The sequence below is a fragment of the Theileria parva genome, assembly GCF_000165365.1.
Source record: "Theileria parva strain Muguga chromosome 3 map unlocalized ctg_531, whole genome shotgun sequence".
Taxonomy (NCBI): domain Eukaryota; phylum Apicomplexa; class Aconoidasida; order Piroplasmida; family Theileriidae; genus Theileria; species Theileria parva.
In genome coordinates, this window is record NW_876244.1 from 1 (window position 1) to 24,808 (window position 24,808).

The window sequence follows — 24,808 nt, forward strand, 5'->3', positions numbered from 1 at the left end:
TATCTAGACTACTGTAGCCATCAGTGCCCTTAATGTGCCATAGACTTGTGAATTGGGTTTTGGCACCAGAATCACCAGCTGAGAGAGCGGATTGGACATCTTGGACGGCCTCAGGTTTGGGTTCTTTTTCACCAGTAGTACCAGGTTTATTTTGTTCAAGTTTTGTGAGGGCTTGAGTGATTGAATCGCCGATATTTATTTGGGTTTTACCACTACCACCAGATTTGAGATTAGTTTTGACTGCACCTGCCTGACCGTCGAGTTTGACAGATTTGAGAGCTTCTGTGGCAGGATCGGTGAGATCTTTGTCCTCAATTTTGGCTTCATCATTGTGACTGGCACCGAGGGCTCCTTTGACTTCGGCGACGGCAGCTTGTCTTTTAGCAGGATCAGTGAGGGTTTCGAGGGCTTCAGTGACTTGAGATTTAGGAACACCAGATTGGATATTAGTGATTTCAAGATGTTCTTCGAGTTGGGTTTTGACGGCATCGGCTTTAGTGGAGAGACCATTAGCAGCATTGAGGACAGCTTGGATGGTTTCGGTGAGATCAAGATTGACAGGATCTTGTTGAGCTTGAGCTGATTTGAGAGCCTGTTCAACTGCAGTTACCACAGCTGTGGCGAGTCTGTCAACCTTACCATTGAGACCCTGTATGATAGCTTTTACTACCTCAGTGGCCTTAGATTTGAGAGCGTCATCTTCTGTTGGATGCTTTGAAACATATCCTAAGGTCCACAGTACAGCTGATAGGAGTGACAGTAAAATGGCTACCACAAGGTCTATGTAGACCATCAGGAAGTCACTGTTCCACTTCCTTCTGTTACCAAACATTAGGGATGACAGGTAGTGGATCAGAGAAGTGAGGACTGGAAATGAGTTTTCTCCAGCTATGTAGATGGGTAAATAATTATCATCAATAGCAAACGTCAACACATTACTGAGACCAAACACGAATCCAGAAACTGCAATCACAAAGTAGAAGGCTGTTAGATGACCTCTGTCTCCAGGTACATAGACTAAAAGAAGTATCAAGTAGGTTATGAAATTAAGCCACTGGACAGCTATGGAAGGATAGACAACGGTATTGCGTTTTAGTTCCTTGTTGTCAGTGGCTTCTTTGGCGTCACCGTCTTTTTTATATGTGTAGGTTTTGCCGAATATGTTGTCAAAGTCTACTGCCAGTTTAGCTCCATGTTCTATACCGTCTGCCACAACGAATGCTGGAAGACACCAAAGCTCTTTCACTTTTTACTACTTTATCTACCAGTACTTTATCTACTTCCTTTATCTATCTACCACATACTCTTCACTTTATTACATTACATTATCACTTTACTTTATTACATTAAGCTTTATTAGATTACATCATACTCTTACTCTGGTGTTAGATTACCACTTTGTTAGATTACATTCTCCCTCCATTAGTATTAGATTACTTTAACTTTTGTTAGATTAGCTCATTTCTTTCTATGCATAGTAACAGGTCTCTTCTCAGGTCTTTGGTGAACAATGCTGCTAGGTTCTTATTGCAGTTCTTGGAGGCCATTTTGGTCCAGTACCTAAGGGCATTCCACCTAGTCATTCCTGCTGTAGGCCAATTGCTAGGATCATGTCTCTTATACTCAATAATGTAACCTTCAGAATATGGAGCTAACAGACACATCAGAAATGCACCTATCAGCTGAGCCGTAAGGGCTAGGATGCTACCACCTCCATTACCACCAAAGATACCTGGAAATCCTACAGCCAATGAGATCTCATGACACATATAGAATAGAATGGTTAGACATGTAGACATTTTGGGTTGGTTGATGATTGATCTGGCAACTGATGAGTCTCTGTAATGCAGTGAGTAAATAAATAAATAGGCTAAAATGATCATGGTAGGAATCACTAGGTCAGTTAGGTGCCAGTGGTATCCTTGGCCTAATGGTACTCCAGGTATCCAGGGTAGTTCATTTTTGGCTCCCCAATTACATGTAGGAGACACGGGATTGAAGAAACCACCAAAACCTGGTATCAGTTTACCACTTCTGGCAATTGCCACATACAGAGCTGGAAATATGGTGGCTATCAACAGAACCATCTCAATCTTATCCACGAGGTAAAATGGAACAATCATTCCAGGAGCTATGGCTGGATATATGCAGTAGACTAGACCCATACCAATCAGGACCATAAGAAATGGAAACATAATGTACCAATGGGCACTATCTAGACTACTGTAGCCATCAGTGCCCTTAATGTGCCATAGACTTGTGAATTGGGTTTTGGCAGTACCTTGAGAGAGAGCGGATTGGACATCTTGGACGGCCTCAGGTTTGGGTTCTTTTTCACCAGTAGTAGTACCAGGTTTATTTTGTTCAAGTTTTGTGAGGGCTTGAGTGATTGAATCGCCGATATTTATTTGGGTTTTACCACTACCACCAGATTTGAGATTAGTTTTGACTGCACCTGCCTGATTTTGGAGTTTGACAGTTTTGAGAGCTTCTGTGGCCGGTCCTTGAAGATCAGTGTCCTCTACTTTGGCGGTATCATTGGCAGTGGTACCACCGAGAGCTCCTTTGACTATGTCGACGGCAGCTTGTTTTTTAGCAGGATCAGTGAGGGTTTCGAGGGCTTCAGTGACCACAGCTTGAGCAACACCATTACCAGGAGTGATACTAAGATGTGATTCGAGAGCTTCTTTGACGCTTTGGACTTGACCTTGGAGACCATTATCTGTTTTGAGGACTCCACTGATGTTAGTGGTGAGATTAACTGTGACATTACCTTGATCTTGAGGTTGAGCTAGAGGTTGGAGAGCCTGTTCAACTTTAGCTACCACAGCTGTGGCGAGTTTGTCAACCTTACCATTGAGACCCTGTATGATAGCTTTTACTACCTCAGTGGCCCTAGATCAGTATTGGTTTCAGTCTTATCTTACTAGTTTTAGTTTAACTATCTACCTAGCTATTTACCTTTAGGTATCACATTTTATTTAGGTATTACATATTACATTCTCTAACTATCTTATTACTATCTTTTAGTATCTTATTAGTATCCTTTAGTATCTTATTAGTATCTAACTATCACATATCATTCACTTTATTACATTACATTATCTTATTACATACTCTCTTACTAGATTATATTACCACATTATCTCTTACTATTACATTATATCTTACTCTGGTGTTAGATTACCACTTACTAGTATTAGATTACATTACATTATCTTATTACATTACATTAAATACTCTCTTACTATCTCTTACTCTTTTGTTAGATTACATACTCCCTCCATTAGTGTTAGATTAGCTCATTTCTTTCTATGCATAGTAGCAGGTCTCTTCTCAGGTCCTTGACAACGGGTTAGCATTATCTATTTACCACATTCCAGATTAGTTTAGTATTAGTTTAGTATTAGATTAGTATTAGATTAGTATCAGATTAGTATTGGATTAGTATTGGTTTCAGTTAGCTTACTTTTAGTTTAACTATCTACCTTACTACATACTTTTAGGCATTACATTCTCTCTTTCTCTAGTATTACATTACATTACTCTCTTACTACTTTGTGTTACATTATCACTTCGTTAGATTAGTTCATTTCTTTCTATGCAGAGTAACAGGTCTCTTCTCAGGTCCTTGGTGAACAATGCTGCTAGGTTCTTATTGCAGTTCTTTGAGGCCTGTTTGGTCCAGTACCTAAGGGCATTCCACCTAGTCATTCCTGCTGTAGGCCAATTGCTAGGATCATGTCTCTTATACTCAATAATGTAACCTTCAGAATATGGAGCTAACAGACACATCAGAAATGCTCCCATCAGCTGAGCCGTAAGGGCTAGGATGCTACCACCTCCATTACCACCAAAGATACCTGGAAATCCTACAGCCAATGAGATCTCATGACACATATAGAATAGAATGGTTAGACATGTAGACATTTTGGGTTGGTTGATGATTGATCTGGCAACTGATGAGTCTCTGTAATGCAGTGAGTAAATAAATAAATAGGCTAAAATGATCATGGTGGGAATCACTAGGTCAGTTAGGTGCCAGTGGTATCCAGTGCCTAAATCACTTGGTAGCCAAACAGGTTCATTTTTGGCTCCCCAATTACATGTAGGAGACACGGGATCAAAAAAGTCACCAAAACCTGGTATCAGTTTACCACTTCTGGCAATTGCTACATACAGAGCTGGAAATATGGTGGCTATCAACAGAACCATCTCAATCTTATCCACGAGGTAAAATGGAACAATCATTCCAGGAGCTATGGCTGGATATATGCAGTAGACTAGACCCATGCCAACTAGGACCATGAGAAATGGAAACATAATGTACCAATGGGCACTATCTAGACTACTGTAGCCATCAGTGCCCTTAATGTGGAACAGACTAACGAATTTAGTTTTGGCAGTACCTTGAGAGAGAGCGGATTGGACATCTTGGACGGCATCATCTTTGGGTTCTTTTTCACCAGTAGTACCAGATTTAAGTTGTTCAAGTTTTCCGAGGGCTGCAGTGATTGAATCGCCGATATTTATTTGGGTTTGGCCAGTAACTTGATCTGTGAGTTTAGTTTTGACTGCACCTGCCTGATTTTGGAGTTTGACAGATTTGAGAGCTTCTGTGGCCGGTGCGGTGAGATCTTTGTCCTCAATTTTGGCTTCATCATTGGCACTGGCACCGAGAGCTCCTTTGACTTCGGCGACGGCAGCTTGTCTTTTAGCAGGATCAGTGAGGGTTTCGAGGGCTTCAGTGACTTGAGATTTAGGAACACCAGATTGGATATTAGTGATTTCAAGATGTTCTTCGAGTTGGGTTTTGACGGCATCGGCTTTAGTGGAGAGACCATTAGCAGCATTGAGGACAGCTTGGATGGTTTCGGTGAGATCAAGATTGACAGGATCTTGTTGAGCTTGAGCTGATTTGAGAGCCTGTTCAACTTTAGCTACCACAGCTGTGGCGAGTTTGTCAACCTTACCATTGAGACCCTGTATGATAGCTTTTACTACCTCAGTGGCCCTAGATCGGTATTGGTTTCAGTCTTATCTTACTAGTTTTAGTTTAACTATCTACCTAGCTATTTACCTTTAGGTATCACATTTTATTTAGGTATTACATATTACATTCTCTAACTATCTTATTACTATCTTTTAGTATCTTATTAGTATCCTTTAGTATCTTATTAGTATCTAACTATCACATATCATTCACTTTATTACATTACATTATCTTATTACATACTCTCTTACTAGATTATATTACCACATTATCTCTTACTATTACATTATATCTTACTCTGGTGTTAGATTACCACTTACTAGTATTAGATTACATTACATTATCTTATTACATTACATTAAATACTCTCTTACTATCTCTTACTCTTTTGTTAGATTACATACTCCCTCCATTAGTGTTAGATTAGCTCATTTCTTTCTATGCATAGTAGCAGGTCTCTTCTCAGGTCCTTGGTGAACAATGCTGCTAGGTTCTTATTGCAGTTCTTTGAGGCCATTTTGGTCCAGTACCTAAGGGCATTCCACCTAGTCATTCCTGCTGTAGGCCAATTGCTAGGATCATGTCTCTTATACTCAATAATGTAACCTTCAGAATATGGAGCTAACAGACACATCAGAAATGCACCCATCAACTGTGCCGTTAGGGCTAAGATGCTACCACCTCCATTACCACCAAAGATACCTGGAAATCCTACAGCCAATGAGATCTCATGACACATATAGAATAGAATGGTTAGACATGTAGACATTTTGGGTTGGTTGATGATTGATCTGGCAACTGATGAGTCTCTGTAATGCAGTGAGTAAATAAATAAATAGGCTAAAATGATCATGGTGGGAATCACTAGGTCAGTTAGGTGCCAGTGGTATCCTTGGCCTAATGGTACTCCAGGTATCCAGGGTAGTTCATTTTTGGCTCCCCAATTACATGTAGGAGACACGGGATTGAAGAAACCACCAAAACCTGGTATCAGTTTACCACTTCTGGCAATTGCCACATACAGAGCTGGAAATATGGTGGCTATCAACAGAACCATCTCAATCTTATCCACGAGGTAAAATGGAACAATCATTCCAGGAGCTATGGCTGGATATATGCAGTAGACTAGACCCATACCAATCAGGACCATAAGAAATGGAAACATAATGTACCAATGGGCACTATCTAGACTACTGTAGCCATCAGTGCCCTTAATGTGCCATAGACTTGTGAATTGGGTTTTGGCAGTACCTTGAGAGAGAGCGGATTGGACATCTTGGACGGCCTCAGGTTTGGGTTCTTTTTCACCAGTAGTAGTACCAGGTTTATTTTGTTCAAGTTTTGTGAGGGCTTGAGTGATTGAATCGCCGATATTTATTTGGGTTTTACCACTACCACCAGATTTGAGATTAGTTTTGACTGCACCTGCCTGAGCTTCTAGTTTGACAGTTTTGAGAGCTTTTGTGGCAGGTGCGGTGAGATCTTTGTCCTCAATTTTAGCGGTATCATTGGCACTGGGACCACCGAGAGCTCCTTTGACTGCGGCGATGGCAGCTTGTTTTTTAGATTGGAGGTTTTGGATGGCTGCCTGGACTGCAGATTTATCAACACCACCTTGGATATTAGTGATTTCAAGATGTTTTTCGAGAGCTTCTTTGACGCTTTGGACTTGACCTTGGAGACCATTAGCAGCATTGAGGACAGCTTGGATGGTTTCGGTGAGATCAAGATTGACAGGATCTTGTTGAGCTTGAGCTGATTTGAGAGCCTGTTCAACTTTAGCTACCACAGCTGTGGCGAGTTTGTCAACCTTACCATTGAGACCCTGTATGATAGCTTTTACTACCTCAGTGGCCTTAGATTTGAGAGCGTCATCTTCTGTTGGATGCTTTGAAACATATCCTAAGGTCCACATGACAGCTGATAGGAGTGACAGTAAAATGGCTACCACAAGGTCTATGTAGACCATCAGGAAGTCACTGTTCCACTTCCTTCTGTTACCAAACATTAGGGATGACAGGTAGTGGATCAGAGAAGTGAGGACTGGAAATGAGTTTTCTCCAGCTATGTAGATGGGCAAATAATTATCATCAATAGCAAACGTCAACACATTACTGAGACCAAACACGAATCCAGAAACTGCAATCACAAAGTAAAAGGCTGTTAGATGACCTTGGTCTCCAGGTACATAGACTAAAAGAAGTATCAAGTAGGTTATGAAATTAAGCCACTGGACAGCTATGGAAGGATAGACAACGGTATTGCGTTTTAGTTCCTTGTTGTCAGTGGCTTCTTTGGCGTCACCGTCTTTTTTATATGTGTAGGTTTTGCCGAATATGTCTGTTTCTACTGCCAGTTTAGCTCCATTTTCTATTCCGTCAGCTATAACGAATGCTGGAAGACACGAAAGCTCCAGTGATGTTGCCATTCTTCTTACAAAGACACTGAAGAGGTTTTCTGGCAGCCTAAATCTCATCAGGGCGTATGGAGCTGTAGAGTAACAAAGTCTAATATTAAGCATCATAGCAAATCCACCAAACACAAATGCGGCATTGAGAATGGGACACCCAGCTGCGTAGCCAGAGCCCTCAGCACAGGCATTACCATCATTGTGGAGACTTTCCATTAGATGAGAGCCAACTATTACTAGGGCTATCATGGCCATTACCAGAATTGACAGAGCCAGTGACAGTATTATGATCCACACCTTGGACAGTCTATTCATCAGGGCTATCATTGCTACAGTCACACCAGCAGCCAAAGCTCCACAGGCACCAGCCCCATAGAAATACCCTGTGTGAGCCATCTCAGTAGTAGCCTTTGGTGTCTCACTAGTCTATAGTAGTTCTTTGGTATTTCTGATTTGGTGGTCTATTACTTCTATTTTATTGTTACTATGGTACTCTTTACTTCCACCTTGGTAGTCTGTTGTTACTTCCACCTTAGTAGTCTATTGTTGTTACTCCTACTATAAGACTCTCGTATGTGATTGCGATATTATTACTATGGTACAGAAATATTGGTTAAATAATATTATCCATCAGAACAACAATCCTCATCATAGCATCAGAGTTAAACATCATCTATTTGATGGTTGGAGTGTCCATATTGTTATCTCAAGTGGAACAGGAAGAGATGACTATTATAAAAGAAATGATACTGGAGATAGCATTACCAAGCTTAAGAGAACTCTTCGAACTTATGAGTCGAGACCAAGTAATCTGTATTACAGCATGATTTGATATAATATCAGATTGTGTAATATTATGGCATTTTAGTTTTTCTCTCATATTTAACATTCTGGATTGTTATGGAATATGTTGAGTTCTGGATTGAATCCCTGTTGGTCTTATAGTATTACTAGTTATCTAATGTTAACTCTGATATCAGTATCATTATTGAAATTTGATAATTTCAACTGACCGTTTACTAGTGATAAAATAAATAAATAACTGAGTTAAAGGTATATGGGTTTGTGTTACTATATTAGGCGTGAGGAGTTCATCAGATGTTTGATGGCATTTTTCATGATCAGTTGTCCAATTTTGGTTTTTGAACAGAGTAATCTGTGGCGTTGGTACCTCAGTTCCTTCTTCCTTCTCCTTTCCGTATCCTTTTCTTCAAGTAATCGGGATGTTTGTTATGTTTATCCAAAAACTCGTTCTCAAACCTCTCCCTCATACCAATTATTTTACCATACATACCATTATTGTTTAGATTTAGAGAGTTGTGACTATTTACCGGGTTATTGGTATCAACATTTTGATAAATATTTTTATGAGAATTTGGTGTTGAATTAGTATATGAAGTGATCAACTCTATATTATTATCAATTATATCTTGATCATTTAGGGATTGTTCCAAATGGAGTCTCAATTAAAGGATTTATTATTTTCACATTATCAAGAACACCTATTGAATTGGTTGCCATTCTAAACTGTGTTAGTAGAATTAGAAGTATTGGTAGTATCAGTATTGGAAGTATCAGCTGTATCTATATTGTTAGGTGAATTTATTTTGTTTTGTTTTGTTTTGATGAACACTTTTCTCGTATTGATTTAAATATTTTTGGTCTATAATATATTGTTTATTCTTTCTTTGGATGTGTTTGTTTTTAATATCTACTGACCGGTAAGATCCATATCCCTTTACCTTCTTAGCCTTTTTTACCCCAAATTCCGATTAAAACATCAATTAATATTTTATAGTACATTTTAAAATTATTCCTCGTAACACTATTTATTAAAAAATATAAAATATTTTTTTCTAACACTATAATTAATTTGAAATAATATGTAATGTTTTAAAATGAATTGTAAAATATGGTAATAAATTTCGTAATTTCTAATTCCGGTTTAGAATTCCACAAATCTAATAAAAAATCTCCACATCCAAAACTCAATCTTCTTCAAGAACACTTACATTTTAACAAGTAATCACTTATTTATACTATATATAGATTGTTATGTATGGATATAGTAGGTATATATCATTAATATATCAATACTATTGTAGTATTGAGGAGGATAGAAATGGATCTGACTATCGTCCTGATCTAGTTCATTTTTGTTTATTATCACTTCAAGATTCGATTTTGAACAAAGAGGGGAAGATTCAGGTGTACTTGGAGACTCTTCAGGGCCACGTTTTCAAGGTTTCAAATTCCTTTAGGGTCCCTAGAGCATTTAAGGTGTTCAACAAAGTTTTCTCTACTTTTTTACACAGCAAGTCCAAAGACCTAAGAACTGAGTCTGGTGACATTTTGATAGAGTCTGTTGTCAATTTGGACCAATTAATTCCAGACTCTTCCATCAAAATCGCAATTGACAACAGATGCCCAGTTTTAGATATTAGGGCTGTTCTATCCCAATTAACTGTTGATTTTGACCGCTGTTGGTTCTTTTTCTCATCCTCCCAAAATCGCAATCTTTCTAACATCACTCTCTCAAATAATGTAGAAATTAAAGCTATACATAAGGAACTACTCGAAAGGGATGATCTAACCACTAGCACATACCCCAATAAACTGCAATCCTTAGAAGATAAATATTTTAAATCAGTCAACAATTTAGATCCATCAAACCATTCCAATTCAGTAAATATTGTGAATGGAGTGGATAGTAAATTTGATTATTGTTTATCAATTAGAGATTATAACATGAGTTGTCTTTCAAATTGTTATACTCTCGTTTGCACACTAGAACACCTTCTCAATTATTAATATAATACACACATTTTATCAACTAATTAACTGTATTTTTATTTATTAAGGACTAGAATAAATAAATTAAGTGTATAATTAAGCTTAAATAGTATTTGACCTTTAACCATAGATAACATATAACACATAAATATATTGCAACATACAGTTAACTGTTAATTTAAAATAAAAATATAAAAGAGTGTAAAATATTAATGTGAATAATTCTGAAATTTAGTAGCCTTGAATAAAACGTTTTTATGGTTAAACTTTTGAAGTTTCACACCAAATTCCAAATCTCTCATACACTAAACAACATTACAACTATATGTGTAGTTACTTGTGAGTAGCGATTTATAAGGTGAGTTTGATTATTTAGGTTAAGGCAGTCCAAACTACTCTTGAATAGCGGTTTGTTCTCACTCAACTCAATATGCATACTAACACTCCTCATATTCGGTACTAAAGACTAATTAACACTGTTATATACTTTATATAAGGTTAATATATAACACATTTAGGGTTATACAGGTTATAAGATAACTAGTAATCTCAAGTGTGTATAAATAAGTGAACTAGTGTAAAATATGGATAATAATCCCAAGGAAAATAGGGGAATCACCCCCAGTGACAAAGTACCCATAATCATTGGAGTTGGTTTTGTAATTTTCCTCGTGACAGTTTTGTTGGATAAATCATCAGAAGTGGAAATAATGGATGAGTTTCTTAAAGAAAAACGAGAGTTTGTCTTAGAATCCCCTAGGTTGTTAAGATCATCTACTAGCTCCTGCCTACGTTTTTCGTGATCCTTGAGCCTCAAAATCTGAGAGGGATCGTTCTTGGCGGACTCACTCAACAGCTCAATTTCGTGTGTATAACGCTGAATTTCAGAGATCAACGAAGTTTTTTTATTAGGAATAGAGGATCTTTCTCGTAACTTTTGTTCCAATATTATCTGAACATCCTCATCCGTAAATGTAAACTAAACACATCATTAATACTACTACTAGTAGTATAAAATTAGTGTATAATAATCAATGAAAACTAAATAATGTATATAAAAAGATCAGTGTGTAAAACTGAGTCCACGTGGGAAGTTAAAGAATGACCAGGTGTTAAAAACAGTACCGATTTCAAATTATCAGAAATTTGTTTAAGAAACTCTGCAAAATACTCATCACCGAAATTAAGTTGTTCTTCTTGAAATGAGGAATTACAAATATCACACACACTGACGAGCACAAATGTGTTGGACGCTTCGGTAGCCACATTTAAGACCTTACCACATAGTACATACGAGCACTTTGAGAGGAAAAGCTTTGAAAAGTGATCACAAGAATTTAAATTGCTACCGAAAACGTCATAAGTTTCTGAGGGAACAGCACATTCAATTTGAAAAACGACGTGTTTTGAGATCAGTTTTGGGAACAATTCACAAATTGGAACAGCCTTTAGGCGCTTAGGAGATGACTTAACTGGGCTCAACCTTAAGCTCTCCACTGTAATAAATAAGTTAATCAGAGCACCTGAAAGGTACTCATTAAAGTTCGGATGTTCCAAAATGTTCAAAGTTCTAGTTTTTGATAATTTTGCCGAATTTGCAATTGACACTGTTATTGGATTGAATGTTGGTTTATCATCTTCATCTTTACTCTGGGATATTTTACCCGATTTAGCTACTTTAGGATCAGATTTGGAGGCCTTTGAGGTCTTTCCGGAACCTTTATTATCATCTTTGAATAAAACACCTGGTTCCTGTAATTTCTCTGAGGTTTCATCTACAACATCATCCAAATAGTACAAATCTTCGTACAAACCAGTGGAATCAGGTCCAACTCCAGAACTTTCCCACAACAAACTCATCCTCTGCTTAAGCCTAACTTCCTCCGCGTGTTTTTCAGCCAAAAGAAGTTCTCTCTCGAACTCAGGCATATCCGAGAGTTCATCATCCTCAACAGGAGAAGCATCTGATGAATCCTCACTAACCATTTTTTACATTATTTCTAAATTTAAAATTATTCTCTCCTAAAACAATAACAATATAATATACAATACATAATATTGATAAATTGTTATATAAAGTAGTTGGGCAAGAGATTATTAGAGAAAAAATGTTCCGGAATGAATCTCAAATTAATTCCAAAAATTTTACAAATTTGCTCAAAAAAATGCTTTATATTTTAAATGGATCCCATCCCCTTTCAGAACCAAACCTTGTCATATACTACTATATTCAAAATTATCTAATTATAATAAGTTTAATATATAGTAAAATTACTGTATTGGTTAGATTTGAGAAGGTGTATTGCTTGATTTCTTTTTCTTAGTAAAAATCCAAGATAAATTCCTCAACTTTATAATAATTTTTCAAGTCTTCCAGCTTCAGCTTATTCATTAAGTATTTTTCCAAAATTTTGTACGATCTCCCACCATTAAACCTAACTATTTGTCCGTATTCTGTTAATTTCACTATTAACTCAGGATCTAACTTTGAAATTACTGAACCATAAGCTCTAAAATCGCAATATTTCAACATCAGTAACAATATTCTCAACTCCTCAACAATCTTATTAAAATTGTTCACACATTCCAATCCACCAATTATCCCTCTGTAAATATGATCCAGTTTATCACTATTCACTTCAATTTTTAGTAAATAAACACATTTAAGTATAACGTATAACACCAGTATATTAGTCATACCACTGTTTAATTCTGGTTGTATTATAACATTATCCTCTACATACTGTAATACGTATTGGGTCAGTGGTTCTGGGAAGATCCTTGTATTACTTGCAAATGTCAACAGTTTACTTATCAACTTGAGGTTTATTTTGTTTTTCCCCTCAAAAATTTGTAAATTGCGTCAAACAAATTACTCATATCACTTACACATTCATAAGTTAAATTACAGTGCTCAATTCCATCCAATATTACATCATACCCATACAACACACTAGAGTTAGTTGATAAGTTCATGAAATTTACAGATTTATTAAAGAATTTTGACACCAATTCAGTTGTCAAATTGTTGAATTTGTAAACCTTATTCTTAATACACAAATTTATCAAAAATATAGCCTCATTGCCAATTTCACTCATTTCACAATCCTCGATATTTCTATAACACACATTAACAGATATATAACAAATGTTAATAGTATATAGCATATAGTATTATTATACTATTAATTATATGTATAGTTTATATAATTGATAAAGTGGCAGTGGTAAAAAAATACTTGAAGTAGTTCATTATAATTGAATTGATATATTTAGAGTAATGTTTGATTTTAATGAAATCTGACAATGACATTAATATATTCTTAACATCCTCATCAATTTTCGGTAATTTACCATCAACTGTATTAAAAAGGGGTAAAACTCGATCATTAAAGTAGTTTTCAACCAATTGTGCTACAATTTCTCTATTTTTAACCAAATTTAACCTCTTAAACACAATCAGCAAATGATGAAATTGTGGAAAGTCCAACTGATTCACACTGTTTTTATCCAATTTTTTTAACATCAACATTTTTATCTTATTACTATTTGTTAACTGTAACAAATAAGTCAAAGTTGGTAATGCCGAATTCATGTTTAAATTTACAAATTTCTCCTCAAAACACCTTTTTACCATATTTAATAACATATTACCACATTCAGCGTATAAATTCTCACCTAAATCTGTACAATTTAACTTGAAATATTGTTTATAAGAGCTTAAAATTGTAATTAATGTTTCCAACTGTTCATTATTAAAGGATCCAAACTTATACACCACGGAAAGTACCATACGGTTAAACAACTTATTTTCAACCCAATTCATCTTCAATAGAACATAGAGTAGTGTTAACAACTCATTATTATCAAGTATATAAACATAATTACTAACCTTATTAATAAAATTATATATATAATCATTATTCACAAACTCTATACCATGTGTTAGGTGTAATATTTCATTAAAACATTTATAGAACACTGTAGAAGTGGACAAACTATCAAATAACAACTCATTTATCAAATGGTTTAGATAAGTTCCATCAACTTTATCAACCAAACCAACCTTACAAACTAAATTTGAAGTCAATTTGAGCTTTATGATCAGTCTTTCATCCTCAGAATAGTTTCCCCTATCTAAAGCATTCAGTGTACAGGCGTGTAATTTAAGTATCAAAGGATTGACATCTTCAACACCAATTTCAAGCAAAAAATTTAAATAATTTATCAATATTTCAGTGTCCAAACTATCCAAATTTGTTACAACTAACCGGAACAAACATTGTACCAGATCATTATTTATGATTTCATATTTTAATCTTAAAACTGAATCATCTTGTTGTAATGTGTTAAGTGTGTGTATATAAGGAGTTAATGACCGTATAATATTAAGTTTGTAACTCAAAAAACATGACAATGTTTTAAGATCACAATTGTCATTTAATTTTTCCACAAACTTAAAACTTTCTAGTTTAGAGAATAATTCACTAAATTCAGAAGTGACAGGACTTGAACTATTACTTTGATTCAAGCATTTCAGATTATCTCGAAGAACCTTTTTATTATACTTTAAAAATTTATTATTAACTTTAAAACCAATATCATCAATTAATTCGTGTAAATTTCTTACACATTTTTCAAATACAAATTTACCAGAAACGGATGAATTAAGTGAATAAACTGGAAATTGTGTTAAAAAAATCCTTTTTCTAAACAAAATCATTTTAATCTATAGAAAACCAAGACTATTTACAGAAATTATTTGCTATTTGTCATGTTTGAAGCATATCCAATGATTATCAATTTGGTATTTTAGTGCTTCAACAGTTAAATCTGAGGACAGACTGTTAACAAAATCTTTATCCAGGAGTAGTTCTAAAATCTTGAGGCAATAAGCGTATTCAACAAACTTAATATAATGGCCAGTGCGCCAATACTGTAAATATAATATATATGCTCTAAAATTCTCATCATTGAAATAGCCTTTATCGAATAAATGCTTCAGATAATAAATGTCAGATAAACACTGCACAAAATCCAATTCCACCCCAAATCTAAGATTATCTACAACATATATTACTATTTCTATGGTAAATAACTAAATTAAGAAGTTTAAAATGGAAAATTGGTCTAAATAATGAGTAAACAACACACCTTCATAAGAATTATTTCTATAATAATTACGTAAGTAGGATTTCATAATAGGATAAAAAATACTCAAAACATTTTTAAGTTAATTATTTTTTGTGCCGATGGGGAATCTCGCTACTATATTTACTAAAATTATTCTTTTTATACTTTAATTTTCATTAAATCTAATTTATAAATAGTTTAAACTATGTTTTAATGTAAAATTTATCCATAAATGGGCCAGGTTTTTTTTCTACAGTTATCTATACCAATACTATAGTTATATACAGTTTAATTATATAAGGGTACATAATATAGTTTTAGATGATAGAGGTAATTTTAAATGACCGTTTGGGTCGTAAAATAAGGGTAAAATGCAATTCGGATGATACAATTTTGGACCTTAAAAAGCTTGTAGCTGCTCAAACAGGTAAATTCATAAAAAATTTCAATAACTTGATTATTGATATTAATTATTATTAAATTAAATAAAAAACTATCATATATATTGTTAGGAACGAGACATGATAAAATCCGTATTCAAAAGTGGTATACCGTATACAAGGACCATATCACTTTGGAAGATTACGAAATAAAAGACGGAATGGGTCTCGAACTTTTTTATAACTAAAATTTACCTTTTAAATTAAGTTTGCAGTTTTTAAATTTATTTCAATTTTTGAAAATTTCAACCTATTTTCCAACATAGATTTGTAATAACACTTTTTAAATTTGATTTTGTTTCTTTTGTTTTTATACTTTATAGATTTTACATGTATTATATATGACTTTTAGTACTAAATGTGTATTTGTTAACTGGCTCTTGTTTGGTTTTGGTGTGTAAAGCATTCTAGTCAATGTTTTACGAATATGTTGAGGAACTTTTAGGAAAAACTTTTTCACTTTTGTTTTTCTCCACAAAACACCTTTTAAATAATTTAATATTATTTTAAAATGGTGTTTAAAAGTTCCTTTTTTAGCCTTACACATCTCTTTCCGATTGTCGTCACACTTTCTTAAATTTTTAGTGTGAATGTATTAATGGTCCCATCCATAATCTTAAAAATAACTAATTTAGGTGTATTTGTACTTGAAATAATCTAATCTAACCCTTAATATCCTATAATAAAGTCACAATCAAGGGTTGATTAATGCAAAATTTAAGATAAATTAAGGTATAAATAAAGTCAACTTGATTATAAATAAATTTTATTGTGATGTGTAATAGAAGTGAAGGAGGTGTAAGACATAAAAAGGATGGGTTGCGGTAGTGTGGGAATGGTATGTAATTTGAGATGTACTAAGGTGTTGATTGCAGTTTTTACATTTGTAGCGTCGTTTTTGCCATTGTTTTTCTTTCTGGTGTATCATTTTAGCTTTTACTACTCTAGAAATTTGGTTGTTTTGTATGTGATCTTGGCGATTTTGGGGTTGTGTTCAGTGGGTTTGTTCTTTGCCACGTCTTTTTCTAATCCAGGCTATGTCAAAAAACTAGATTTTCCCACTCGAATGTTCGATCACCTAAAATTCTCATTCAGAGGCACTAATCCACCACGTTTTGTTGACATGATGATCAATGGACAGCCAACTAAGGTTAAGTTTTGCCCAACTTGCCACTCTTATAGGCCTCCTAGGTCAGTTCACTGTTCAGATTGTGACCGTTGTATTGTTCGTTTTGACCACCACTGTCCTTATGTAGCAAATTGCATCGGATACTATAACTACAAGATATTCCTGTCTTTTCTTTTAGTTTCTTCTCTCTACTTTTCGCTTATTTTTTCGCTGTTTATTTACCGTTCTGTTGAGTTTTTTCCCTCGTTATCGTCAAGTGTTAGTCAGAACCCTACTGACATCATAGGCACAATTATATTTATGATCATAACTTTCATTAGCATCTGGCTAGTTTTTGGTCTTTACTTCTTCCACATGTTCATTATTCGAAGCAATTTGAGCACCTACGACAAGCTCAAGGAACACTTTGACGAGTTCAACCCATTTGACCGAGGCACCCTCAACAACTGTAAAACTGTACTCCTTTATAATCCGAAGAAACATACTAACCCAAATCAAGACATTTACAATCCATACGCCATGTACACTCTCAAGGTACACGCCAAATCACTCGATAAAACATTGTCTTTTTAATTTCTTACTCAATTCACTATACACACACACTACTTATAGTACTATAGTATATGTTCACATATTTATACATATATATATTAATATATATATATATATTAATATATATATATGTATGTTTATATTTATACATATGTTTATGTTTATGTATATATAACGATTTTGAAATATTATGTGCTAATATTATCAATATCGAAATGAGGTCTAGAATTTTGTAAATCTGGTTCGGTTTGCATCCTATGTAAAATTGGTAAACCAGATTGGAGTAGCAGATTTTGCTTAGTTATACGGTCTGAGGCCTTTGGAGGCTCAGCATTATAAATTAAATTATCCTCAGTTTCCTGGACAAATACAAAATCAGGAGGCAGTAGAGGCATGTGTTTGTGCAAAAACTTAGGTTTAGATTCCAAAATCTTCTGGTAAACCTCATCCATCTTAAAGGAATAAGGATTTCTAGTGATATATGTTAAAAAATATTCAATATCTAAAATTTCAGGGGATATTCCCTTCCCATCATCATCCTGTTTTTTCAAACTCATACTGTTATACACATTTAAAAATCCATGAGCAGCAAAGGGGCTGGTATTAGAGGCGTTGAGCTCAGATAAAAGCTCAGTCGTGTTTATCATACACTCGTAATAGAGAGCTGATGGTTGTGAAAGACTCACTGGCTGTGTTAAAATATCGTGAGGTATAATTGGCTCGTATCTAATCAACGGTTTAGTCTTGGAGCCTAACTTCTCCTTAAAAATGTAATTGTAAACCGTTGAATCAACTGTCTCTAAAGCTTTCATAACATCGACAAAATTTGTGGTTTCACAGCCCCTAACTCTGCTCATCTCAGTGGCTTTACGACCTAATGTCTTTACGTGATTCACGACAAAGTTGGTCGCAGCTTCTAAGGAAAAAAAGTCGATCCTCTTAATTCCAGAGCACAGAGCAATCCATGCAACACATCTGATAAGCCATTCCTCGTAGTAATCAGATATATCAGACTCGAGTTGCCGGGGGTTGAGGACCTGAGGAGGAATAGGAGTACTTTGAGAGTCGCCCAAAGATACCTCATTATCTTCTTCTTCATTAAAATCATCCTCTGCAAGATTATCCTCTATTTCTTCATCGTTAAAATCAAGATTCTCATCGTCATCGTCCATTATTAAAAATTACACCCATCATAGTAAACTACCCATAATTAAACACTACTATAATAAGTATATTATAGTATTATCAAATTGGCTACATAATAAATTAAAATAACTGAAAAATCGAACCAGTAAAGGTGCTGCTATCGCAGAATGGGAAATTACCCTATTAAGTAGAGAGTTAAAGTTAGTTTATGCCTTTTGCTATAGAATCCAGCCTTTTAAGTGTTTTTATATGTATTATATTTTTGTTTCTTGTAAAATACCTGTACCTCTGATAAACACCCTTAAAATCAAAAATTTGTAAATTATATTTAGTTTTTACACATTTACTTTCTTAACTCAGCAATAACAGTATTTTCATAAATAAAAATATCCTAAAAATTGATAACCATAAGATCACATTCCACAAATTGTGAAATTATTATACTTCTTAACACTCAATGAATTTTTTAATAGACGGAATAGTTCAATAATATTCGACTATGAATCTTGATTTTGATAATTTTGATTATTATGACACTTTAAACGTTACACCTAATGTCGGTTTTTGAGTTAACTATTAACATTTTATTTAATTAATTTGACCTTAATAACTCACATTTAGTCCTCTCAAGATGAAATAAAAACCAGTTATCGCAAATTAATTCGTTTATGGCACCCGGATAAAAATTCTCTAATTTCAGAGCCTGATTCCTCAGATTATACCTCTGATCAGAACCACCAAGCTCTCAAGGACACACAATCATTCAGTAATGATGGCCAATCACTCAATAAAAAGCGTGATTCCGCCTTTACTAAGATACAAAAGGCTTATTCTGTGCTCTCAGATCCTATTCTAAGATCCCATTATGGTAATTTACCACCAATTTATAGTTTAATTACCTTTATTGTTTTTTATTATATTTACAGTATATTTTTTGTAAATTATAGTACATTTACAGTATCTTATAATATTACATTGTATTACACTATTATACCATTATTTTACCTATAAATAACCCATAATACACAGATTTAAGAATGTTACAGATAAGTTTGGACATGAAGGAGCAACTTTGGCGAGGCTAGTTATGAACGAGAATGTGAGTGAGAAGAGTGTGTACAGCATTCCGGAGGAGTTGGACAGTGAGAGTCCGAAGCAGGAGATTTTGAGCTACAACAAGAGTGAGGACTACGTATCTAGAAGAGTTCTTCTTCTCCTTAGAGACCGTTACTCAAGGGAGATGAAGCTTCTTCCATTTCAGCTGATCACCAATTATACCTTTAACTTAAGGTCAGATTTCCTGTCTGATTATGTCCAGTTTAACCTTGACAAGGATAAAGGTGTTCCAGTTCGAAGTTTACTGGGTAAAAGGCACCTTTATATGACTGGTGTGATACTGGACAATTCCATGGAATTGCTGTATAACAAGTTCAGGTTTGGTTTTCACCTATCGTCAGTCCTTAACAAGGGTACTTTTGGGAACCTTTTTACCCGCTTTGACCTCAGCAAAGATATATCAGAAACCGTTGAATTTCGTATTAGCGCTGATAAAACAGGCTTTATGAACCCCAAAATGCTATTATTGAATCTCAGGAAGAAGTTTACTGACACCTTTTGGTCCTCTCTCATATTCACGCTTTCTGAAAATTTTACCCCGAATCTGTTTGCCATTTTCAACAAGAACATCAATAAACGCCATTCCATACAGCTTACAGTTACCAACGGTTTATACCTCAACTACCACTATTTGAAGGTCATTAGTAAGTACACTAAGGTTAACTTCAAGGCTGTAGCCTCCCCAGACAACATCGGAATTGAGCTCAGAAGTAAGACTTTAAATGTGTTTGGAACCACTTTAGGCGCCTTAATTCGCCTCTGTTTGATGAATGGCCTTAGTTTCGAGTGGTTCTTCAGAACTTTTGTCGAGTCCAGTTACTTGGGAATTATGAAAGTTGAGTACAGACTAAGCCTTATAAATAACAAAGTAATATTGCACCTCAAAGGCATTATTAACAATTCAAAGGTAAATGTCCCAATTCTCCTGTTTAAAGGTGATCAAAACTTTGCCATATACATCATTTCATCTCTGACAATTATTACTCTTTCATTACCTCTGTTTTACTCTACAATCCAGTCATTATATCAGGGAAGCTGTGGTCTGATAAGTCACTACACTAACAAATGGAACTCTCAAACTCCAGAAACCGCTGGAATTGTGAGTAGGTTGAGTAGTATAATGACGAATGACGAAGGTGAAATTGGCCTAGAGAAACTTGAAGATGTTGGTAGAAGCTTTTACAAGAACCCTCTTAGGCATAATTTTTACTCTTCTTTCCCTCAGTTCTTTTCAACCACCAACTATTACCCCTATTCTATCAATAATGGTTCTGATCCTTCATCACCTCTATATACCAACCAACAACTTGAGGGTAATTTAAACTATGAACTGAAACACATTAAATATTATCATTACAATCCCTTAATACCCGACGGAGGTGTGATACATGGGGAAAATAGCGCACAAGTTAAAAATGATGAGGAAACTGTAAACTCTAGTGAGGAACTGATTATGGCGTTGGAGGAGAACAATAAGTTGCATAACATGGCTAAATTGAATTATTTTAAGGAACTGGAGAAAAAAGGTTTATTGGTCCTGTTTGCCCTTTATGGTCACCCTAAGTTACTTGAATACGTAAACTCTCACTACAAGTCTATCCACTTTACCTTCAATAAGTTCACCACTTACGAAGATGAACTTGAAAAACTTCTGAAAAGCTCTAATTTGGACATTGATACCTCATTTGTAATTAACGTAACCAATGTTCTCATGTCAAAAGTCAACGAATCTTGTTTGTACCTTTCAAGCAGTAATAAAGACTCTCTAATTGGTTTCACCAATCCGCATCTTCATTTATCCATCAAACCTAAATTACTCGTCGTGTACCACATACTTATGTTATACATTTTAATTATATTATATACTCTATTTATATTATCCAGAATATTTATATTATCAATTTTATTTATATAATACGATGTATTTATACTATCCATAATACTTATATATTATCCATTACAACACATATACTATTATACAGTATTATAATTGTGTTTTAGGTATAAATATGGAAATGATGTAAAATCGATTTTAATAAAAAACACACAATATCTTGTTTTACCATAATCTTATCAATGTATATGATATAAGATTAGGATTTAATTATTGACATTAAGTTATTAATGCCATTTATCATGTTTGAACTGTTATCCTACAAATTAATTAGTTTAACCAACTTAATTTAATAATTGAAATAATTAAATAATTGGTTGATTATCGGAATAATGGATTGAATAATGAAATAATTAGTTTAATAGTGAAATAGTTGGAATAAATAATTACTGGACTAATAAGTTGAATAATTAAATAATTAGTTGAATCGTGAAATAGTTAAAATGATACCGTTGTGGGAGTGGAGTTATGGTCAATGTGAGTGAAGTCAATCCACTTAATTTTGTGGAGATTCGGGTTACTTTCATCAAATATTATGAGAATTGAGGAGGCGACTATGGAAATGGACTTCTGGAGGTTTATCCACTCACTTAAGCGCTCTAGAAAGGATATTAAGTTGAGCCTAATAATCTCCATCCTCTCATCCTTCTTGAATATGCTAAACATTTTTTTAAAGTTTAAACTAACTTGTCAAGCAAGTCCATTGTTTGAGTCTTAGTTAAGGTCTTGGCTTCATTGCTTGTTATTACATAATTCTTATTCTAAACGATTATTAAGCTTATTTACAAAAGTAATTATATATATATGTATAGGAGTTAGTGTGGGATAGTACTGGATGTTGTATATATATTGAAGTAATTCGAAAACCAAGTTCTTGCTCGGTGGTTTCCAAAGCAACTTGCTTCTGCCTCCAGGTCTTTATTAGCATGAACAGTGTATGCATGTCCAAGTTATTATAAGATTCTGGCAATCCCAAATCTGACGCATTAAAGTTCTAAACATTAGTTATTCATTAGGTATATTATTAAGCATTATTATTAGTATATAACTACCATAATACATGGAATTGAATGTATAATGAGATAAGGAATAAATAGGAAAGTACCGGATGTGATTTTAATGTTCCATTGAGAACAGAATTGTGGTATTTGTTCTTTAATTCTCTCCAAAGTTCAACGGATTTTACCTTAATCTTATCATCAATTTCGCCATAACACTCTAATCAACAGATATTACCAATAAATAAAAATGTATTAACTGAAACAATAAAATAAATATGGAGATATGGTTGTGAATAAGAGGATACGATCATCATTGACGTTGTGTGAGCCGAGTTTGATGTCAATAACACCGGGATTTTCAAGCCCATACATTAAGTTTTCAAGCTAAACAATTATTAATAAAAAATTATAAAATTAGTGTAAAATACCTTAATGGCCTTGAATGTGTTAGCGGATACATCAATTACATGACCCAGATCATACCAACGATAATCTAAAAAATTAAGTTACACAAATGTGGGATAGTATAAGAGTGCGATGTGTAATTAGAAAAAATTGTATAAAAAGTTAAATTACCTTCATATGAAATGGTAGTAATTCCATAAAAAAGAGGAATTAAATCATTATCGATGAGATAGGAAATATTGTCAAAAACTTCAGGATTAATGTTGTTAACTCTGAAATCATTTAGGTGAGGGATCGGAATGCGATAAGCAATCGAGTAAAAAACAGCTTCAGTAGCAGAATGAGTTTTAATCACCTTGTAGACAAAATTTCGGCCAAAATCCCGGAGAATAAAGGAAGTTCCGCTCAGTTTTAGTTGGCTTTCACCCATGATTTCGAGCGGAATTTTAGATCCCAAATTACTCTCAGGAACTTCCTCCTGCGACTTCTCCATTTCTATAGATTGAGCTGATTTTTCCAGCTGAACTGACATTAATATACAAACTATATAAATTATAATTTTGTTCCAAGCACCACTACAATTTATTGGATTAAAATAATTTTAAAAAATCTCATTTTTAAAAAATTCTTGCTGATTTTTGTTAAACTAAATTAAATTCTACAATTTAAGTTGTTAATTTGTGTAATAATGCTTAATTTCGAGATTAAATGAGAAATGTGTAAAAAGAGAGTATTATGAACAAGAGCAATCAGCTTAGTCTAATGAAATTAGTGGTACAAAAATATTAAATTAAGCTTAAAATTTAATTTTTAGGCTGAAAAAGCCGTAGATACTTACGTTAAAAGTAATTCAATAATCGCACTGGGGACTGGAAGGACCAGCACATTTGCCCTAGAAAGATTAGCAAATCATATTAAAACTAAATCAATAACTAACATTTTAGGAATTCCAACCAGTCAAGCTACTTATCTTAAAGTATATGTTACCATCGCTTCTCTGCTTTTATTATATATACGTACATATTATATATATAATTATTATATGTGTAGTGATGTATGATTAGGCTAAGGAGCTTGAAATACCTTTAATTAGTTTGGATGAAGTGATTGGCTCTGACCGTAGAATAAACATTGCGATTGACGGAGCAGATTCCGTTGATTCTGATTTGAACTTGATCAAAGGAGGAGGAGGAGCTCTATTCACAGAATTCATGGTTGAACAATATTCCGATCAACTCATCATTGTACTATATTTCCTTAATACCATAGTTAATGATATTTTAATTCCTCATTAACTACAGGTGTAAAATATTGATTAGATGATAGATGAGTCAAAACTATGTAATGATCACCTGTTAGAATCGCATTATTTACCAATTGAGATAGTAAAAGGGTGTCATTTAACCACATGTAAGCAAATATATTCAAAATTTAAATCTCAAATCGTAAATTGGAGTGTACGAATGAACTCAGATGGGTCACTCTTCTTAACTGATAACGGCAATGTTATCATGGATACACAATTTAAACAAACGCCTCTTGATCAATTACAAAAGGATCTCAAATTGGTACTTTCATCAACTTTACAATTACTTAGTTAGTTATAATAATTATTTAATTGAATCAACTAATATGTTTTCAGATACATGGAGTAGTTTGTTCAGGGCTATTTTTAAATATGGCTACCAAGTGCCTTGTGGCAAAATCCGATAACACAATTGTAACACTTGAACGTTAATTTCATTTTTTACACCATTTTTTATTTTCACACTACTAACAATTTTTATTAATATAAA

General features: G+C 34.1%; 16 protein-coding genes across 16 annotated transcripts; 6 read left to right on the forward strand and 10 right to left on the reverse strand.

Moving 5' to 3' along the window:
• On the reverse strand, window positions 1–1,249 carry TpMuguga_03g00614 (uncharacterized protein; the record flags this gene model as incomplete). Its single annotated transcript, XM_757645.1, has 1 exon — window positions 1–1,249. A coding segment is annotated over exon 1 (832 nt), but the record flags the coding sequence as incomplete, so codon positions are not given.
• Window positions 1,250–1,448: 199 nt separating this feature from the next.
• TpMuguga_03g00615 (uncharacterized protein) lies at window positions 1,449–2,900 on the reverse strand (the record flags this gene model as incomplete). The annotated part of the gene is made up of 1 exon (XM_757646.1): window positions 1,449–2,900. The coding sequence occupies exon 1, from the start codon at window positions 2,193–2,195 to the stop codon at window positions 1,449–1,451; it is 747 nt and encodes a 248-aa protein (XP_762739.2). The 5' UTR covers window positions 2,196–2,900.
• Window positions 2,901–3,579: 679 nt separating this feature from the next.
• TpMuguga_03g00616 (uncharacterized protein) lies at window positions 3,580–5,031 on the reverse strand (the record flags this gene model as incomplete). The annotated part of the gene is made up of 1 exon (XM_757647.1): window positions 3,580–5,031. The coding sequence occupies exon 1, from the start codon at window positions 4,321–4,323 to the stop codon at window positions 3,580–3,582; it is 744 nt and encodes a 247-aa protein (XP_762740.2). The 5' UTR covers window positions 4,324–5,031.
• A 237-nt stretch (window positions 5,032–5,268) lies between these two features.
• TpMuguga_03g00617 (uncharacterized protein) lies at window positions 5,269–7,799 on the reverse strand (the record flags this gene model as incomplete). The annotated part of the gene is made up of 1 exon (XM_757648.2): window positions 5,269–7,799. One exon carries the CDS (start codon window positions 7,797–7,799, stop codon window positions 5,412–5,414), a length of 2,388 nt encoding a protein of 795 aa, XP_762741.1. The 3' UTR covers window positions 5,269–5,411.
• A 661-nt stretch (window positions 7,800–8,460) lies between these two features.
• Window positions 8,461–8,793, forward strand: TpMuguga_03g00618 (putative integral membrane protein; the record flags this gene model as incomplete). The annotated part of the gene is made up of 1 exon (XM_061305738.1): window positions 8,461–8,793. One exon carries the CDS (start codon window positions 8,461–8,463, stop codon window positions 8,791–8,793), a length of 333 nt encoding a protein of 110 aa, XP_061160873.1.
• Window positions 8,794–9,163: 370 nt separating this feature from the next.
• EMG1 (EMG1/NEP1 methyltransferase family protein) lies at window positions 9,164–10,231 on the forward strand. Its single transcript, XM_757650.2, has 2 exons — window positions 9,164–9,425; window positions 9,509–10,229. The coding sequence occupies exons 1-2, from the start codon at window positions 9,316–9,318 to the stop codon at window positions 10,212–10,214; spliced, it is 816 nt and encodes a 271-aa protein (XP_762743.1). The 5' UTR covers window positions 9,164–9,315; the 3' UTR covers window positions 10,215–10,229.
• Window positions 10,232–10,388: 157 nt separating this feature from the next.
• TpMuguga_03g00620 (uncharacterized protein) lies at window positions 10,389–12,250 on the reverse strand. The gene is made up of 4 exons (XM_061305739.1): window positions 11,322–12,250; window positions 10,833–11,175; window positions 10,534–10,655; window positions 10,389–10,501 (listed from the first exon to the last, which is right to left on the reverse strand). Exons 1-4 carry the CDS (start codon window positions 12,180–12,182, stop codon window positions 10,406–10,408), a joined length of 1,422 nt encoding a protein of 473 aa, XP_061160874.1. The 5' UTR covers window positions 12,183–12,250; the 3' UTR covers window positions 10,389–10,405.
• Window positions 12,251–12,275: 25 nt separating this feature from the next.
• TpMuguga_03g02165 (uncharacterized protein) lies at window positions 12,276–12,894 on the reverse strand (the record flags this gene model as incomplete). The annotated part of the gene is made up of 2 exons (XM_061305831.1): window positions 12,276–12,436; window positions 12,472–12,894. The coding sequence occupies one exon, from the start codon at window positions 12,892–12,894 to the stop codon at window positions 12,517–12,519; it is 378 nt and encodes a 125-aa protein (XP_061162059.1). The 3' UTR covers window positions 12,276–12,436; window positions 12,472–12,516.
• Window positions 12,895–13,022: 128 nt separating this feature from the next.
• Window positions 13,023–14,960, reverse strand: TpMuguga_03g00621 (uncharacterized protein; the record flags this gene model as incomplete). Its single annotated transcript, XM_061305740.1, has 2 exons — window positions 13,436–14,960; window positions 13,023–13,314 (listed from the first exon to the last, which is right to left on the reverse strand). Exons 1-2 carry the CDS (start codon window positions 14,917–14,919, stop codon window positions 13,023–13,025), a joined length of 1,776 nt encoding a protein of 591 aa, XP_061160875.1. The 5' UTR covers window positions 14,920–14,960.
• Window position 14,961: 1 nt separating this feature from the next.
• Window positions 14,962–15,434, reverse strand: SOH1 (SOH1 family protein; the record flags this gene model as incomplete). Its single annotated transcript, XM_061305814.1, has 2 exons — window positions 15,351–15,434; window positions 14,962–15,260 (listed from the first exon to the last, which is right to left on the reverse strand). The coding sequence occupies exons 1-2, from the start codon at window positions 15,394–15,396 to the stop codon at window positions 14,962–14,964; spliced, it is 345 nt and encodes a 114-aa protein (XP_061162060.1). The 5' UTR covers window positions 15,397–15,434.
• Window positions 15,435–15,498: 64 nt separating this feature from the next.
• Window positions 15,499–15,972, forward strand: UBL5 (Ubiquitin-like protein 5). Its single transcript, XM_757653.2, has 3 exons — window positions 15,499–15,570; window positions 15,651–15,756; window positions 15,842–15,972. Exons 1-3 carry the CDS (start codon window positions 15,562–15,564, stop codon window positions 15,955–15,957), a joined length of 231 nt encoding a protein of 76 aa, XP_762746.2. The 5' UTR covers window positions 15,499–15,561; the 3' UTR covers window positions 15,958–15,972.
• A 109-nt stretch (window positions 15,973–16,081) lies between these two features.
• Window positions 16,082–17,486, forward strand: Zdhhc18 (DHHC palmitoyltransferase family protein; the record flags this gene model as incomplete). The annotated part of the gene is made up of 1 exon (XM_757654.2): window positions 16,584–17,471. One exon carries the CDS (start codon window positions 16,584–16,586, stop codon window positions 17,469–17,471), a length of 888 nt encoding a protein of 295 aa, XP_762747.1.
• A 136-nt stretch (window positions 17,487–17,622) lies between these two features.
• Window positions 17,623–18,746, reverse strand: TpMuguga_03g00624 (uncharacterized protein). The gene has a single exon (XM_757655.2). The coding sequence runs from the start codon at window positions 18,620–18,622 to the stop codon at window positions 17,639–17,641; it is 984 nt and encodes a 327-aa protein (XP_762748.1). The 5' UTR covers window positions 18,623–18,746; the 3' UTR covers window positions 17,623–17,638.
• A 70-nt stretch (window positions 18,747–18,816) lies between these two features.
• dnaJ (DnaJ domain protein) lies at window positions 18,817–21,793 on the forward strand. The gene is made up of 4 exons (XM_757656.2): window positions 18,817–19,152; window positions 19,218–19,464; window positions 19,643–21,536; window positions 21,714–21,793. The coding sequence occupies exons 1-4, from the start codon at window positions 19,096–19,098 to the stop codon at window positions 21,778–21,780; spliced, it is 2,265 nt and encodes a 754-aa protein (XP_762749.2). The 5' UTR covers window positions 18,817–19,095; the 3' UTR covers window positions 21,781–21,793.
• Window positions 21,794–21,805: 12 nt separating this feature from the next.
• On the reverse strand, window positions 21,806–23,838 carry TpMuguga_03g00627 (Inositol polyphosphate kinase family protein; the record flags this gene model as incomplete). The annotated part of the gene is made up of 8 exons (XM_757658.2): window positions 23,184–23,838; window positions 23,036–23,100; window positions 22,913–22,991; window positions 22,712–22,824; window positions 22,439–22,600; window positions 22,294–22,367; window positions 22,057–22,264; window positions 21,806–21,865 (listed from the first exon to the last, which is right to left on the reverse strand). Exons 1-8 carry the CDS (start codon window positions 23,542–23,544, stop codon window positions 21,806–21,808), a joined length of 1,122 nt encoding a protein of 373 aa, XP_762751.1. The 5' UTR covers window positions 23,545–23,838.
• rpiA (ribose 5-phosphate isomerase A) lies at window positions 23,617–24,767 on the forward strand. Its single transcript, XM_757659.2, has 5 exons — window positions 23,617–23,786; window positions 23,827–23,988; window positions 24,077–24,256; window positions 24,332–24,580; window positions 24,655–24,767. The coding sequence occupies exons 1-5, from the start codon at window positions 23,748–23,750 to the stop codon at window positions 24,748–24,750; spliced, it is 726 nt and encodes a 241-aa protein (XP_762752.2). The 5' UTR covers window positions 23,617–23,747; the 3' UTR covers window positions 24,751–24,767.
• Window positions 24,768–24,808: the final 41 nt, after the last annotated feature.

Bases quoted from the DNA above. Each gene is read 5' to 3' on its own strand.
- EMG1 (XM_757650.2), top strand. From the start codon at position 9,316: ATGGTAATAAATTTCGTAATTTCTAATTCCGGTTTAGAATTCCACAAA. The intron at 9,426-9,508 runs GTAATCACTTAT...ATACTATTGTAG, and splicing joins GAACACTTACATTTTAACAA to TATTGAGGAGGATAGAAATG.
- TpMuguga_03g00620 (XM_061305739.1), bottom strand. From the start codon at position 12,182: ATGGTTAGTGAGGATTCATCAGATGCTTCTCCTGTTGAGGATGATGAA. The intron at 11,176-11,321 runs GTACTGTTTTTA...TGATGTGTTTAG, and splicing joins TTTCTGATAATTTGAAATCG to TTTACATTTACGGATGAGGA. The intron at 10,502-10,533 runs GTAACTACACAT...AATGTTGTTTAG, and splicing joins TTATAAATCGCTACTCACAA to TGTATGAGAGATTTGGAATT.
- UBL5 (XM_757653.2), top strand. The intron at 15,757-15,841 runs GTAAATTCATAA...ATATATTGTTAG, and splicing joins GCTTGTAGCTGCTCAAACAG to GAACGAGACATGATAAAATC.
- TpMuguga_03g00624 (XM_757655.2), bottom strand. From the start codon at position 18,622: ATGGACGATGACGATGAGAATCTTGATTTTAACGATGAAGAAATAGAG.
- dnaJ (XM_757656.2), top strand. From the start codon at position 19,096: ATGAATCTTGATTTTGATAATTTTGATTATTATGACACTTTAAACGTT. The intron at 19,153-19,217 runs GTCGGTTTTTGA...ACTCACATTTAG, and splicing joins CTTTAAACGTTACACCTAAT to TCCTCTCAAGATGAAATAAA. The intron at 21,537-21,713 runs GTACCACATACT...ATTGTGTTTTAG, and splicing joins AAACCTAAATTACTCGTCGT to GTATAAATATGGAAATGATG.
- rpiA (XM_757659.2), top strand. From the start codon at position 23,748: ATGAACAAGAGCAATCAGCTTAGTCTAATGAAATTAGTG. The intron at 23,787-23,826 runs GTACAAAAATAT...TTTAATTTTTAG, and splicing joins TTAGTCTAATGAAATTAGTG to GCTGAAAAAGCCGTAGATAC. The intron at 24,257-24,331 runs GTACTATATTTC...AATATTGATTAG, and splicing joins ATTCCGATCAACTCATCATT to ATGATAGATGAGTCAAAACT.